This window comes from Cnephaeus nilssonii (genome assembly GCF_951640355.1).
Source record: "Cnephaeus nilssonii genome assembly, chromosome: 20".
Classification (NCBI taxonomy): domain Eukaryota; kingdom Metazoa; phylum Chordata; class Mammalia; order Chiroptera; family Vespertilionidae; genus Cnephaeus; species Cnephaeus nilssonii.
The window spans coordinates 47,394,728-47,411,705 of record NC_137091.1 but is presented as its reverse complement, the minus strand read 5'-3'; the positions used below and the strand labels follow the sequence as shown (position 1 = coordinate 47,411,705).

Below are 16,978 nucleotides of genomic sequence, written 5' to 3'. Positions count from 1 at the left end.
AAAATAATATTTCCTTCTTTTCGAGGTTCTTTAGGTGGACTTATAATTAAACTATGCAGTAGGGGTTAACAGGGGAAACTACAAAAACGTTAACATGTATGCCTGCTATATATATGGAAATGACTCGGAAAAACAGACTAACTGGCCAAAATGGCAAACACCATCATCTGAAAGGCCACCTTCACCTACAGTCAGAAAATGCTGTGTGTGGAGAGTCAGTTAGGGTAGATGGTCAGGAAAAGCACAGTACGGACCTCAGTTGTGGCCCAGTGTGCTGTGCACTGTGGTGAGGGCTTATACCTAAAAGGACTCTGTTCCAACCCAAAGACCCAGGGTGCAGACACAGAAGACTGGGAAGGAGGACGGGTCTCCAGAACATGATCCGGGCTGCAGGGAAAACATGGTGAGAGCCATTGTCTCATTCAGCCAGTAGGGATACACAGCGCAGAATCACATGAGCAGGGGGTTCTATGCATGAATAAGGGGTGAGCACCGTCCAATCAGACCAGGATCATGTAGGACTCCAGCATCACTTCCAAATATTAGGTCCCCAAATTCATGTCCAATTGTATCCTCTCCTGAAGGTGAGTGTCAGTGTCACATAGAAACCTCATGTGAAGGGTCAAACTGAGGCAAGAAATTCATCACAGTGGATGAGATCACAACATGACATCGAACGTGTGAGTGAAGGTACAAAGCCATAATTACCGAGGTCTCCTGAGGGTCAAACTCTCTGTGCTGGGATCAAAGGGGAGGCAGACAGACAGGCGCTCACTGTGAAAGAAGGTTCCCCTGGAGAAACCACTGCAGCTGAGAAATGATGGCGTTCCCCTGAACACGGGGGAGGGCAAGGGTAAGGGCTCTGAGATGTAAAGGGAATGGGAGGAAACACATAACTGCAACCATGGAAACAGGAGCTGCAGCTGAGCCACCCTGGTTCTCATCCTGCACCTGCTCCAGCCAGGGCTGCTCATCAGTGGTAGAGACTGTGTCTGACGCTGGAGATAATAATGGTTAAAATCCGGCCCCTTGAATCTGACACTTGTCTGTGGTGTAAACTTGGGGAGCTGACTTCATTTCTTAAGACACTGAACTTTTTCAGCAATTTAATATGAGTTTCTACTTGTCCAGGTTGTTGTGAGAATTGAAAAGAGAAAATGCTAAAAAATCTAACCATGGAATCCTGGCAACAAGTACTCAGCTTATTTTATTGATCTTGGGAGGCCAGAGTAAGCGCCATCAATCATCTGCATGTTACATTCAGCCAACTGAGATTCAGGGAGTTCCAGGGATTCTGCTGGAGATTCCCAGGTGGGCACCACAATGACACCCGAGTGCCCACAGCACCTGCCTCCCTGCAGGAGAGTCAGTGGCTTCTTATAGGTCCCATTTCTTACCAAAATGCACCCAAAGACAAAGGTGCTTGTGGGCATTGGGGGATTGAGAAGTGCCTGTCCTGGGAATGTCTCTGCAGGGAGAGGTTAGGGTTCAAAGGAGACAGGGGGGTGGGGTGGAGAGAAATCAATGCTGAGAGACAATCACTGATCAGCTGACTCCTGCATGACCCACACTGTGGATCTAGCCAAGGCACAAAATCCTCCCTGACTGTGAATGGAACCATGACCTCCTGTTTTATTGGTCCTCATAGAACCACTGAGCCATGCTGGCTGTGCTCTCAACAGTCATGTTCCTAACTCTTGCTCCCTCTCCCTTGCTCTATGAAATCAATGAGAAAGGTTTTTTTAAAATCAATTAAAATATTTATTATAAAGGATAAAATATTAACATATATTATTCTAATACAAAAAAAGTATTTAAGATTTCTGAGAAAATGCTCACCATAAATTCTTACAAAAATACAATTAAATAAAGTTGTATGAGACTCTCACACAGAGGGCATAAGTACAGGGATTGAATATAGACTTGAATGACAAAATTACAGAATATCTTTAAACTAGAGGTCCGGTGCACGAAATTCATGCACTCAGGAATGACCCCTCAGCTCGGCCTGTGCCCTCTCACACTTCGGGAGCCCTGGGGGATTCCAACTCACAAAGGTAAATAACACTCATATCCATATAAAGAATTATACAGAAATGTTCCTACCAGCTTTATTAGAAATAACCAAATATTTATTAAAATGGACATGATAGTGATATATTCAAAGATAAGAATATCTACCAGAGCCCTAGCCAGTTTATCTCTTGATAGAGCATAGGCCTGCAGACCAAAGAGTTCCAGGTTCAATTCCAATGAAAGGCATGTAGCTTGGATGAAGACTCCTTCTCAGCCAGGGCCCTGATCATGGCTGATGCAGGAGGCAACCAATTGATGTGTTTCTCTCACATCGATGTTTCTCTCTGTCTTTCCCTGTCTTTTCCACTCACCCTAAAAATCAATGGACAAATATCCTCAGGTGAGGATTAACAACAACATCAAAAAGAATATCTATCAAAAAAAGAAATGAGTTACTAATATATCTTCAATAAATCTCTAAGAATTTAGGAAATTTAAATTAAAGCAGAAAAATACTTAGAAAAAGCAAAGTTCTCTAGTAAAATGGAATGTAAATCCATGGTTTTTAGGAAAATTGTGAAGAACAGGGAAAAATTAAATGAGGTCAGGAAGCAACTACACAGTGACAGATATGGTCAGTATTACGAGTGTAATGATGGGTTTCAGTTTCATGCACCTATCAAGATTTATGACACACTATACTTAACACATGTATTTACTCATTACAGCTATTAACAATGGTTCAAGATAAAAGAAATGTACCTTCACCTATTTTGGAACAACAGGTTTAGCAACTTTATATTCAATCCAGGTACTTAATGCCTTCTGGGAAAGAGTCTCATCTCAGTGACAGAAAATGTAATGAACAATGAAAAACTTTCACCCAAACCCAAAAAACCCACATCCCTGGACTAAAGACAGCCTTTGTCTCCATCTTTGTTTTGCTGCCACCGCACCAATGGCTCTGATGGGAACTCCTGAGAAGCTACAGGAGCCACAAAACATCCTCATTATAATCAATGGCAATGATCGCTCCACAGCAGATAAACATCCCTGGAGTCCCGCAGATCTGTATCCACACAGCTCTTGTAGCCTTTTCTTCAAATTAATTCTTGGATGCACACTTAGATGAGGACCATGCCATCTAATGGGCTGCAGTCTGGTCCAACAATACTGGTGATCTTAATCCAGCATCTAGAAGGGTTCAAGAATCTGGAGAAGACACCGTGTGTAAATTATTTAAGATTCCAGAGACAAAGCATAATTTTGGAAGGCATTTGGGGGCCAGAGGAGCTTGGCTTAAAGAAACCAAGTTCCCTCTTGTTTCAGGGCCCCTGGCTTTTTATTAACCCAAATTCTCCTAAGGCAAATTAGATATACATCAAAGGCCAGGGTTTGGTATACAGACTCCATTGTCAGATAGGAGGAATTGCTTTCAGCTGTTCAGATGTTTGGCCACTAGGAGGCAATAACATGTAAATTGAAATGCTCTCAGCTGTCTGGCAGCAAGCAATCATTTTGTGTATACTTTTCAGGTTTGTGAAAATGCACTCAGTCATTTCCAGATGAATCAGCCCTGATGACATGCTGGAATTGGCTTCTGACAGGACAACAGTTAGGTCAGTGTTTCTGCAGTGAAAGGATTGCCCCTCACTTCTCTGGTCTTCAAACCAGTGACCATCACCCGTGAAATTGTAGGCCTTAGGGCACATGGCCCTGTGCAACACAGGGCCAAGAGTTTCCCTTCACATGTACTGGCATCGCTTGTAAACAAGAAAAGGAATTTCATGCTCCCAGACATAATTGAGGTTGTCACAGCGACCGCCTCTTGGGAGTGACCTCTGTGTCTCAAAGCATCCATCTTCACATGAGGACTAGAGAGTCCACAGTGTTGCCTGGAAAATTTGGGGCATCAATGTAAATTTGGTAAAAACTGCTGCGCTAATTTCTGCACCACACTGTTCGCACAAGGGCAAAAATATTTGAGACCCCACAAAATTTTTCATCTCATCATGCTTGGAGAACCCAGATCTTCCTATGAGCTAACCCAAACAGTAAATAGAACACCCAGGATTAAAGAAGTCTTAGGAAAAAGCATTCATTATTTTACAAACCAAAGAGACATGAGACCGGCAGTTCTTCCATCGATGACGGAGGCACTCAATAAATTCAACACCAGCATTCAGGGAAAGCAAGTCCCCCAAAATGGCAATCCCTCTGCAACATTATGTTTACCGGCACCAACGGTAATCAATCGTATTGGAAAACTCATCACAGGGAAACAAGTAAGAATCAAGGGTTCAGGTATTCCTAATTTTCTTCAAAAAATTAGAAAACAGAGTAGCTTCCCTGGGCACATGACGATGGTGATTGATGCCATCTATAGAAACCTTATAGGTGGTTCAGGTGAAATACCTTCAGCAACAGAAGTTGCAGTGACATAGATCTGGCAGGACATCTCTGTATGTTAGAAAGTTCAACATAATTACACAGTGTTCCAACATAAAACAAATAAAGATAATAGCAAAAACACTTATGGGAACTTTACATAATATCCGTGATTAAATGTATGAGATACAATTCAGAAGAAAGAGGATTTACAAATTTTCTTGTATTACTAAGAAACTACATTTACCACACATCTAAGAAACTTCTCAAATTTGGACTCATAGGTGCAGAGTGAATTGAGAAATTTGGCTGAGAGATACGTCACATTAATTGCACTCATATGGCTTTCTCCAGTGTGAACTCTCTGATCAGATTGGAGACCTTTGCTACGTTTAAAAGATTTCCCACATTCACTGCATTAATAAGGCTTTTCTCCTGGATGAACTCTCTGATGATGACGATGAAGTACTCTCTTAGTGGTAAAAGATTTCTCACATTCACTGCATTGGTAAGGCTTTTCTCCGGTGTGAATTTTCTGATGATATTGGAGAGCATTGCTCCCTCTAAAAGATTTCCCACATTCAATGCATTGATAAGGCTTTTCTCCAGTGTGAACTCTCTGATGATATTGGAGAGCATTGCTACTTGTAAAAGATTTTCCACATTCATTGCAATTATAAGGCTTTTCTCCTGTATGAACTCTCTGATGATGATGAAGTACTCTCTTAGTGGTAAAAGATTTCTCACATTCACTGCATTGGTAAGGCTTTTCTCCGGTGTGAATTTTCTGATGACATTGGAGAGCACTGCTCCCTCTAAAAGATTTCCCACATTCAATGCATCGATAAGGCTTTTCTCCGGTATGAACTCTATTATGATATTGGAGAGCACTGCTACTTGTAAAAGATTTTCCACATTCATTGCAATTATAAGGCTTTTCTCCTGTATGAACTTTCTGATGATGATGAAGATGACCGATCCTAGTAAAATATTCCCCACATTCACTGCAGTGATAAAGCCTTTTTCTAGTGTGCACTCTCTGATGACGACAAAGTCCAGTGTTACTGGTGTAAGCTTTCCCACATTCAATGCATTTATAAGGCTTTTCTCCCGTGTGAACTCTCTGATGACATCGGAGACTACTGCTACAAGTAAAAGATTTCCCACATTCACTGCACTGGTAAGGCTTTTCTCCAGTGTGAATTCTCTGATGATGTTGGAGCACACTGCTCCCTCTAAAAGATTTTCCACATTCAGTGCATTGATAAGGCTTTTCTCCAGTGTGAATTCTCTGATGATATTGAAGAGCATGGCTACTTTTAAAAGATTTCCCACATTCAGTGCAATTATAAGGCTTTTCTCCTGTATGAAGTCTCTGATGACAATGAAGATGACTGCTCTTGGTAAAACGTTTCCCACATTCACTGCATTCATAAGGCCTTTCTCCAATGTGAACTTTCTGATGACGACAAAGTTTAGTGTTACTGGTGTAAGCTTTCCCACATTCACTGCATTTATAAGGCTTTTCTCCAGAGTGAACGCTCTGATGATATCGGAGACTACTGCTATAGGTAAAAGATTTCCCACATTCACTGCATTCATAAGGCTTTTCTCCAATGTGAACTTTCTGATGATTTTGGAGACCATTGCTCCCTGTAAAAGATTTTCCACATTCACTGCATTTATAAGGCTTTTCTCCAGTGTGAACCATCTGATGATATTGGAGACCATTGCTACTTCTAAAAGATTTTGCACATGCACTGCATTGATAAGGCTTTTCTCCAGTGTGAACTCTCTGATGATATCGGAGACCATTGCTACCTGTAAAAGATTTCCCACATTCACTGCATTTATAAGGTTGTTCTCCTGTATGAAGTGTCTGATGATAACGAAGGGCAATGCTCCGGGTAAAACTTTTTCCACATTCACTGCATTTATAAGACTTTTCTCCTGAATGGGTTCTCTGATGACAACGAAGGTCATTGCTTACAGGAAAAGATTTCCCACATTCAGTGCATTTATAAGGCTTTTCTCCAGTGTGAACTCTCTGTTGATAATGAAAACTAGATAATTTGGTAAAATATTTTCCACATTCAGAGGACACAAAAGATCGACTTTCAGGATGGACACCTTTTTCCTGAATAACCGTGTGGGTGCAACTAATGTCTTTCTTACATTCTTTTCTATTGTAATAATCTTTACTTCTTTGAAACGTCATCCCATGTTGTGTTCCATTACCCTCTATCACGTGGAAAATGTTTCCCCAGACGAGCTCACAACTCTTACAGGGGTGGCTCTTCTGGGAAGACAAGGCTACCTTGGGATTCCTTGCCTGTGACACCCTTACAGAAACCTTCTGTTCAGTTGGGGCCTCCAAATTCTCTGCTCCACAGCAGCAACCTAAACAAAAGGAATCGTAAGTGAAGTGCATGTTGACCTGATAAAAACAGAATGTGTTCACTACAAATGTTTATCTGTCATGACTGTACATGATTACACACAATGATTTTCAAGACAAGTCAGTCAGACTCTCAGGAAATGGCTGTTATATATAACATGGCCCAAAAGGTCCCTGGATGATGAAAATCTCACCAAGGGAGGACAGAAGCATAGGCTGGGACAAAAAGAAGACAGGCAGGGTCTACTCGTTATTACTCCACAAATGGCTTCGTTTCGGACTTTTCATGCTGGCGATGTGAGTCTGTATAGAATAAGTCCAAGGTACAATTCTAGTCACGGGCACATAACCGGGATGTGGGCTCAGTCCCTGCTAGGAGGCATGCAGGAAATAGACAATTAATGATTCTCTCTCATCATTGATGTTTCTATATATCTCTCCCTCTCCCCTACTCTCTGAAATCAATAAAAAATTTTTCTTATATAAAAATAAAAATAAAGGGTCAGCGTTACCACTATTAGCCACTGAGCTTCTGTTCTCAATGATCCCAGTGGCCCGTTCTCCAAAAAACCGAAGATTTTTGTTTTTGAAAACCACACAATGCCCTGGCAAGTGTGGCTCAGTTAGTTGGAGCATCAGCCTGTATATCGAAGGGTCAAGGGTTCAATTCCCGGTTAGGACACATATCAGAAAGTGGATTAATTATCTGGTTTGCAAGTGTGCAGATGGAAGCGGGTTGATGTTTCTCGCTCATCTCCCCCCTCCCCCATTTCCCTTCCTCTCTATGTAAAAGGAATAATAAATAAATACATAAGAATTTCAGGGTAGCCAAAAACAAAAACAAAAAAATCTCAAAAAAGGCTAGAGGCAAAGTAAATAACAAGACAAGCTACAAAGCTTATAACATTCAGAAAATGTAACTCTAATGGGAAATTTTATAGACATAAATGTCTACATTGTCACAAAAGATCTCAAAGAACTGAACATGGTACCTCAGGAAACTGGAAACACAACAGGAAAGTAAACCCAAAGGTTTCAAAGGACAGAAACCATAAATATTAGAACAAACATAAATAAAAGGAGACAAGAGAATGGAATACCTAAAAGGTATATTTTAAAAAAAGATATAGCCCTGACAGGTGTGGCTCAGTGGATAGAGCGTCGGCTTGCGGACACGAGGGTCCCGGGTTCGATTCCGGTCAGGGGCATGTACCTTGGTTGCGGGTACATCCCCAGTGGGGGGTGTGCAGGAGGCAGCTGATCGGTGTTTCTCTCTCATCGATGTCTCTGACTCTCTGTCCCGCTCCCTTCCTCTCTGTGAAAAATCAATAAAATATATTTTAAAAAAAAACATATAAAAATGTGCAAGCCTTTAGCTACACTAAAGCAAAAACAAACAAACAAACAAACAAACAAACAAAAACCAAACCTCAAATAAGTAAAAAAATAAATGAAAGATAAGACATGACACCTGTCACTAGGAACCACAATGCATCCTAAGAGATGTTGATGTTATCAGATGACATGACCCTCCATAGAGAAATTTGTCAAGATCCCACTGTGAGCTCCTGAAATTAATAAACAAATTCAGAGCCCTATCCAGGTGTCTCAGTTTTTGAGCGTGTGGTCCCGATGCACCACGCTTGTGGGTTTGATCCCCCATCAGGGCACATGTAGGGGACAACCAATGAATGCGTAGATGGGTAGAACAGCACATCAATGCTTCACTCTCTTTCTTTCTCTGTCTCGCTTCCTGTCTCTAAAATCAATAAAGAAATACTGCCCAGTATGTCTCACTGATTGAGCATTGACTCATGAACTAGAAGGTCACAATGGGATTCTTTGTTAGCATACCTGCACTGCTTTCGAGCTCAATCACCAGTGAGGGTCGTACAGGAGGCAGCTAATGAGTGATTCTCTCTCATCATTGAGGTTTTTATCTCTCTCTCCTCTTCCTCTCAGAAATAAAAAAATGCAAGTATTTAAATAAATAAATAAATAAATAATTTAAAGAATTAATTAATACCACTAGCCACTGTGCCTCACTGATGAGAGTGCTGGCTTGTGCACTAGAGGGCTAGGGTTCTATTCCCAGTCAAGGGTAGGTATCTGGGTTGCAGGTCTGATCCCCAGTCTCAGTAGATGCACATGTGGGAGGCAGCCAATCCATGTTTCTCTCTCTCTCTCTCTCTCTCTCTCTCACTCTCTCAGTCTCCCACTCTCTCTATAAAGGACAATCAATGGGAAACATCCTCACTATTCGGGTGAAGATAACAGAAGAATAAAGAATTAAATACAGAAAAATGACAGGATGCAAAAAAACCCCACAAATATTAGTTCCATTTCTACACACTAATAATAAATTCCTTGATGGAAAAATGAAGGTAATCAAATTTACAATAGCATCCAAAACAATACAATCCGCAGGAATAAATTCAAACAAAATGTGAAACATCTGTACAGTGAGTACTATAAGACAGTGATGAAAGGAATGGAAGAAAACACAGATCAGTTGAAAGACAACCTGTGTTCATGGATCTGAAAGTGAAATATGGTGCAGATAGCTATAATACACAAAGCAAACTACTGATTAAATGCAATGCGAATAACTCCAACGGTATTATACAAAGAAATGAATAGAAAATGTGGAAAGGGAATCAAAAGACCTCCATTAACAAAAGCAATCCTGAGTGAGAACAAAGCTGGTGGCATCACACTTCCTGATTTCAATTTATTACAAAGAGAAAGCAAACTGTGTGTTGCTGGAGAAACACAGATACGTATATAAACAGAACAGAACAGAAAACATAAGAATAAACCCAGGCACAAACTTTTAACCCAGGCACATACTTTTAAGTAATCTTTGACAAAGCTGCAAGTCACAGAAGAGAGGAAAGATAGTTTCTTCATGATTTGACATTCACATGTAAAACAACAAACCTGGACACTACTAATAAAATGTAACTCAACCTGCAGAGCAGAATTAAATGTGAGCGCTAAAATTTAAAACTCCTCAGGACAACCTTGAGAAAAACTTTTGGAGATTTGTTTTGGACAGGATTTTCTGAATGTGACCCCAACCACCACACAAAACAAAAAAATAAACAGTCCAGACTGCAACAAATAAAGAAAAGGGAATGTACCTTGGTTGTAGGCACATCCCCCGTAGGGAGTGTGCAGGAGGCAGCTGATCAATGTTTCTCTCTCATTGATGTTTCTAACTCTCTATCCCTCTCCCTTCCTCTCTGTAGAAATGCGGGTGTGGGGGAGTAATATCTGCAAAGCACTATTAAGCACAAGCAAAAATATGTGCTCCTGTATGTCAAAAGCAATATATAAAATATACAAGGTATTCAAAAGACTATTTAACCAAAAAATACAGTTAACAAACAGGATAAGGATGTAGACACAATTTTTCAAAAATATTTACACATGACCAACAGAAACATAGAAAATGCTTTCCTCACTGATCAAGGTGGAATCCCTCAGGCTTCCTGCAACACTACCAACCACAAGTCCTTCCCTGTGAAGTTAGTACAGCGGGGAGAACTGGGACTTCAGGAATAGAAGGGAGCAGGGGAAACAGACCCACCCTCCCCAGGAGAGCAATCACCCAGGAACTTGGAAAATCAAGCAGAACCATAGTCTACATGGGAGGACACAGCACACCCTGGGGGATGGGCCTGGGAAATCGCAAAGCCAAGTCCAGGTCACTGATGACAGTGAGGGTCTTACCCAGCGAGGACACAAGTTCAAAGTTCTCCAGCATCACATTCAGGTACAGCTGTCTCTGACCCTCATCAAGGAGTCTCCATTCCTTCCTGGAGAAGTACAGGGCAATGTCCTCAAAGGTCACGCCAACCTGTCAGAATGGAGACAATTGAAACCAGAGCTGTCTCTCTGAGAACCAGTAATTCTCCTTACACACCTTCCCCACCCTCAACCTCCTCCAGGGCACCTGGTTAGTGTGGACACCAGGCCCTAATGCCAGTGCAGGCTGCTCTCTCATCACAGTCCCATTACTCACTGGGATCACCCTCAGCAGAGCAGCTGGGTTGGGTGGGAAGCATTGGGGGAGGGGAGGGAAGAGAGCAATGCCATTTAAGCTCTGTGGATGCCTGCAGGGCCCCCGCCTTCCCTCCAAGCGGCTCTCGAGCCACATTCCGCTCTTTGGCCACTTGAATTTTTAGCAAAGGCCAGCTTAGGAGTACCCTAATTAAATTAATGACAATGTACCTACCTATATAGTTTAAGTTTAAAAAACTTGGCTCTCAAAAGAAATTTCAAGCATTGTACTGTTGATATTGGGCTCTCTTGACTAATAAGTTTGCTGAACACTGTCTAGATCATGCCTCAATGGGTGAGTTTATGCTTCGCCTTTAAGTCCCCACCCCAGGTCCCGGGGACCATCAGCTCACACTTGGGTAACCTTTAACCTCTTCCCAGAAGTGCACACCACTGGGTAACCTTTAACCTCTTCCCATCTTCAGACCCCAGGTTCACTCCCTCAGCTCTGCCCCCTTCCTGCTCCAATGCCACTGGATCTCGCTGGACTCACCCATGAACTTGGCACATGGCATGTAGAGAAGCTTGTCGTCCAGCGGGATCCAGGACCACCCCGGCCTCTGAGGGACCCCACAGCCGGGAAAGCCCCAATGAGGCTGTGACGTCCTCCCTGCAGCCTCTGATCTGTCCGCCAATCCTCACAGCCCACACCCTCAGGGAACCTCAGATGCCAGTCAGCCCAGTCCTCTCCGCCCTGCACTGGCTGTGCCTCAGAAGCCACAACGCTCCTCTCTCCCCTCCGCCTTCCTCACGGTCCTCCACGTGGACTGAGTTGCAGGACGGGAGAGGCGCCCTCCCCAGGCTGTGGTGTTCGGTGTGAGGAGGCGGTGAGGGACCCCGGAGACAGGAACTCACCTCAGCGAAGCTCCTCAGCGAGGGCGCCGCCATTGCACTCTGTGGGCCGAGCGGGGCGGGAGCGGCTGGAGTAGAAGCCGCTGCAGGAATGGCGGTGCCTGACCCAGCCCGAAGATTCATTCCCCAGTGTGAGCTGTGAGCACCACCGGAGGCTCCAGCCATTGGCTGTTTGGCGGGAAACACCAATCTTAGGTCCTCTCCAGGAGACCATGCGACTAAAACTCCTGATAGCCTGAGACAATAACCTGAGAAGACAAAATCCCGCCACGAGGACTACCGGTCCCGCCCTACAGAAGCCGACAAACGGAAATGCCTTCTCTGAGCCCCCATTGGCTCAGCCTGGTGGCATTATATGCGTTGCCTTGTGGGTAATGTAGTTTCTCCGTTCCAAAGCCAGGGTCAGGTGTTTCTCAGTTCACTAAAGGACTGGATTCAGAGTCAAACAGCCCAAGAACACACCAAGTATACTCAGGGTCCTCTAGTGACTTCATTGGAGGTGATGTCTGGGGCCTGTTTTGAAAGATGAGACAGAGGGACGAAGAACCAGGACACAGGCTTTATGGAGAAGACCCCTGCCGGGCTACCTTCCAAAGGAAGAAAGAGCACAAGTGCAGGGGTGAACACGCCTTTTGAGGGGAGGAAAAGGAAGGGATGGGGCTTAGGGCACTCGGCACACGTTGATTGGTGGTTTCATATAAAGGACTTTATTAGGCACCTAGGGACTTAGGAATCGGGGGCTTAGGATATGTGGCAGGTGCTGGTTGGTGGATCAATTACAGTCCATATAAGGTGCCCGGTTAAGTGTTAAGAATGTCCAGGCTGCAGGTGGAGTTTACAAAATTCTCCATCCATCAGTTGGGGGAAGGGAGGATCTATCATGTTTGTTTCTCCGGCACCTGCATGGCTGGTTTTGCATATCTTTCTTCAGGACCTGCTCTTTCTGAATGGCAGGCATTGTTTCTTCATTCAAGACTTTTGGCTGTGTCTCCCTCAGGCCAAATGTAGCTGGGGGAGGTTGCTCAAGTCTCTAACTTGATCTAACCTGCCTCCATTGAATCCATTATACAAACTTAATGTCACAAAACAGACTCTCACACTTAAAAGCATCTGATTCTGATGCCACTGGAAGGGTCAGATCTGCCTGGGCTGCAGTGTGGATAAGATGGCCCAGACACATGTGAAAAATGCTCAAAGTGACTGATCACCAGAGAGATGCAAATTAAAGCAACAATTAGGTATCACCCCAACACTGTCAGAATGGCTGCCATCAGCAAATCAACAAAGGACAAATGCTGGGGAGGATGTGGAAAAAAGGGAACCCTAGTACACTGCTGGTGGGAATGAAAACTGCTACAGCCATTATGGAAATCAGTTTGGAGTTTTTGCAAAAAATTTAGTATGGAACTGCCATTTGATCCAGTGATTCCACTTCTAGGAATATACCTTAGAAACCTGAAACAGTCAGATGGAAAGTATGCACCCCTCTGTTCATAGCAGCACAATTTACAATAGCAGAGATCTGGAAACTGCCCAGGTCCCCATCAACAGATGAGTGGATAAAACAATGTGGTACAATTACACCATGGAGTACTAGGCAGCAGTAAAAAAGAAGAATCTCCTACCCTGTCACACAGCATGGATGGACCTGGAGAGCATCATGCTAAGTGAAATAAGTCAGTCAGAGAAAGACAGTATCACTTGATCACACTCACATTTGGGATCTAATTAACAAAAAAACTTATGGAGTGAATTCAGAGACATGGAAGCATGGAAATTACTGCAGAATCTCAGAGAAAATGGGGGAGGGTAAAAAGAAACATTCAGGTAACGGTTAAAAACACGCACGCACACAATGAAAACACATTCACCTGAGCATTGAACATTTCTTTCTGTTCTCTGAAAGCAATGGGAAAGCTCTAGCTTGCTGGGTTCTGGGTCTGCTCTAAGTTTGTGTTTATAAATCTGTCTTCAGTCAACTGAGTCCCTGGAAATGCTGATTCCCCTCCATGTAAGGTTCTCCTAATTCACATGAGACAATAGCTTTTGGTGATGTCCAAAACCATGGAGAATTTTTCTAATTTTTTTGACCCAAGTCCGTGACATCTGCCAGGAAGGAAAATAACAGCAGTAATTGAATAATTGAGTAATGCTTGGGAGAATTGCAGTTTTGCTTCTTTTTTATACATTAGACTCAAAGGAGAAGACCTCAAGGGGTTACATGATATTCACAGGTGATAAATTAGTGGGGAGAACTAAGGAAGGAAATCTCTGGGGTTGGATAAACAGTTAAAAAAAAAAAGACACAAAGTTATTTTTATAAGTTTATCGATTAGGTAACAGTTAATATTTAACCCGAGAGCAATAATAATTGGGGCTCTGTGATCTTCTGTGTTGGGAGATTGTGCTCTTAGGAGTCTGTGAAACAGAAATGTTCTGTTCCTGAAAATCCAAAGATCTGTTTTCACAGATGCAAAAAGACAACAGACAGGCTCAATAAGGCAAAATTTGTCCTTTGCATAAACAAGCAAACAAACAAAACAACAGGCTAGTACATAAATACCCTGGTGACTAGCTTTTACGTGGAAAGTTTTAACTTCAAAGCATCCTATATGGTTACTTTTAGCCTGAGTTTGCAAGACTGGCTATGCCATGCCAGGCTCCCTGAGATTGCTTGGTTTACTGTGTGGGATCATTTTTGTCCATACTGGAGAGTTAGAGCCTGTGGGTTGAGGAGGAAATTCAATGAGTGGTCTATTAACTCCGGGACACATTGCTGACGTCCTCCTAAACACAATGACCCCAGTATTGCTGGTGTCCCTTTATTGGGTCTCCTGGAAGTATTCACTCTTCAGGTTAATAAAGCCTTAGGTCCTTAATGAAGTTGAGGTATTTGTAAGGACAAGAAATAGGTATTTTTCTTTGCTGTGGCCTTCCCCAATTTATGAGATGCGCCTGCTAATTAAACCTCAAGATTGGCCCTAACCTGTTTGGCTCAGTGGATAGAGCGTCGGCCTGCAGACTGAAAGGTCCCAGGTTCGATTCCAGTCAAGGGCATGTACCTTGGTTGCGGGCACATCCCCAGTAGGAGGTGTGCAGGAGGCAGCTGATCGACTATGTTTCTAAGTCTCTATCCCTCTCCTTTCCTCTCTGTAAAAAATCAATAAAATATGTTTTAAAAAAATAAATAAATAAACCTCAAGATTGTTGGCTCCTCTGATTCAAACAGCTCCTCTGTTCAAACCGCTGAACAAGATAAGCTCCTCTCAGTGCTCCAGTCTTACATACCCCTCCTTCCTGCTGTGGTCACACCTCCGGGACATTTCGGACCAAGGGGTCTCTAGTTAGTAGAAAGTTTCCTTTCCTCCGCCCCTTCCAACAAGCCTCTTTTGACCTCTTCATAGCTTTTGCTCTTGCATATTTTATAGGCTTGGGAAAAATACTGATAAGGCACCTCCCTAGCCCATCTGGAATACTGTCTCCTGAAAGCAAAAAAAAAAAAAAAAAAAAAGGAACTTTTAAAGACAGTCCCTCATAGCTACACAACTTCAGCCCAGCCCAAGGCCCCTCCATTCCTGGTCCCTGAGCAACAGCCAGTGCTGAAAAGCAGAAGCCACACTTCCTTCCCTGCCCTGTAGTGACTAGCAGTACTTGGCCCTTTCCTCTCTTGGAGAGTGAAATAAGCTTCCTCTGTGCATGGCTTCTTGTAGGTGTGAAACCTTTCATAGTCAGCATCACAGGCCAAACCCTAAGGGTGTTCCTTTCTTGTAAAAAATCAATAAAATAGAGAGGGGTTGGGGAGAGGAACCAAGATGGTGGCAAAGTTAAACAACTAAACTGCTGCCTCGCACAACAACTTCAAAAATACAACTAAAAAACCAAACGTCTACCACCCAGAACCATGGGAAAGCTGGCTGAGTGGTAGGTTTACAACTAAGAAGAGAAGGGAGCGCAAACGCTGGAGAGCTGAGGTACGGAGGCGCGCGCGAAGCAGGCTGGCGGCAGGCGACTGGGCGCACGGCTTTTCTTCAAACTGAAGGGAGACAAACTCCCAATCACTCTGAGCTCCAGTTTCTGGGGACACACACGGGGGACCCAGACGCCTACGGGGAGAAGCTGGACTCTCGGCCATCGGTTGGAGAGTGAGAGTGACTTTTCTGCAGAGGTGCGCCCAGCAATCAGGGTTTGCTGCGCTGGAGCGTGGGACACGGGGACTTGGAAACGCGGAAAGGCAGAGACGGCTGAAGGCAGCCATGGCTGTTGGCCATGCCCCAGCCTAGTGACGCCCTGAGATCCTGCCCCGCCCAGAGACCCCGCCCCGCACATTCTACAAACCCGCCCAGGCTCCACACAGCAGCTTTTACATATAAATGGCCTGTTCTGTGGCAGCTCAACCAAATTAACTGCAGCTCCAGTCAGACTGCTCCAAAACCGCCCAAGCAAAGAGGAGAAAACTGTACCTCTTGCTGTAGCTCCTGCTGGGAGGCCTCAGACCTGCACCCCATTGGAGATCCAGACACTAGGGTATCTAGTGGTCAGTGTGGATGACACCAGATTTCAACCACTCTCATAAGGGGCACATTCAAGAGGCAGACTCAGTGAGCACCAAAGCCCTACTGTATCCAGCACAGCAATTCTTCCGTTATAGACACAGCAGGTCCTCACAGCCAATTGGCCTGGAGGTCAATTTCTCCCAGCGTACCAACAGCAATCAAGGCTTTTAACTACACCAAGACTTTCCTCTCAGTCCACAAAGGGGTGTACCAAGAGCGACCACCTAGAGTGATTGGGGAAGCTGAGCTACCGGCCCCTATAGGTCACACAAAGCCACTCCATCAACACAGGGAGGCAGCCAAAATGCGGAGACACCGAAGTATGTCATGAGTAGGAGAGATGGAGGAAAGCAAACTAATGGACGACACAGTGTTCAGAACCACATTTATAAGGCTACTCAAGAATCTTCTAAAAACCGCTGAGAAACTTGAAGAGACCTTCAAGGACCTTAGTGAGAATACCAAAAAAATGGAAAAGGACCAGTCAGAAATTATGCATACACTGTCTGAAATAAAGAATATACAGAGTAGACCACCGCACCCGAAGAGTCAAACCAAAGATCTGGAATATGAGGAAGAAAAAAACACCCAACCAGAGAGGCGGAAAGAAAGAAGAATCCAAAAGTGTGAGGATAGCATAAGGAGCCTCTGGGATGGCTTTAAGCACACCAATATCCGAATTTTTGGGGTGCCAGAAGAAGAGAGA

General features: G+C 43.8%; 2 protein-coding genes across 3 annotated transcripts in view; both read right to left on the bottom strand.

Moving 5' to 3' along the window:
* LOC307092724 (zinc finger protein 547-like) overlaps window positions 1-16,978 on the bottom strand; it is a 50,857-nt gene that overhangs the window by 19,031 nt on the left and 14,848 nt on the right. The window lies entirely within an intron of this gene.
* LOC307092672 (uncharacterized protein) lies at window positions 1,902-12,738 on the bottom strand. Of its 2 annotated transcripts, XR_013812872.1 has the most exons (4): window positions 11,723-12,738; window positions 10,538-10,664; window positions 4,131-6,804; window positions 1,902-3,228 (listed from the first exon to the last, which is right to left on the bottom strand). XR_013812872.1 is itself a non-coding variant. In XM_079760025.1 (3 exons), exons 1-3 carry the CDS (start codon window positions 11,882-11,884, stop codon window positions 4,823-4,825), a joined length of 2,271 nt encoding a protein of 756 aa, XP_079616151.1. In that variant the 5' UTR covers window positions 11,885-12,738; the 3' UTR covers window positions 1,902-4,822. The 2 variants fall into 2 exon arrangements, 1 of the variants encoding a protein (XP_079616151.1); XM_079760025.1 differs by having other exon boundaries at window positions 1,902-6,804.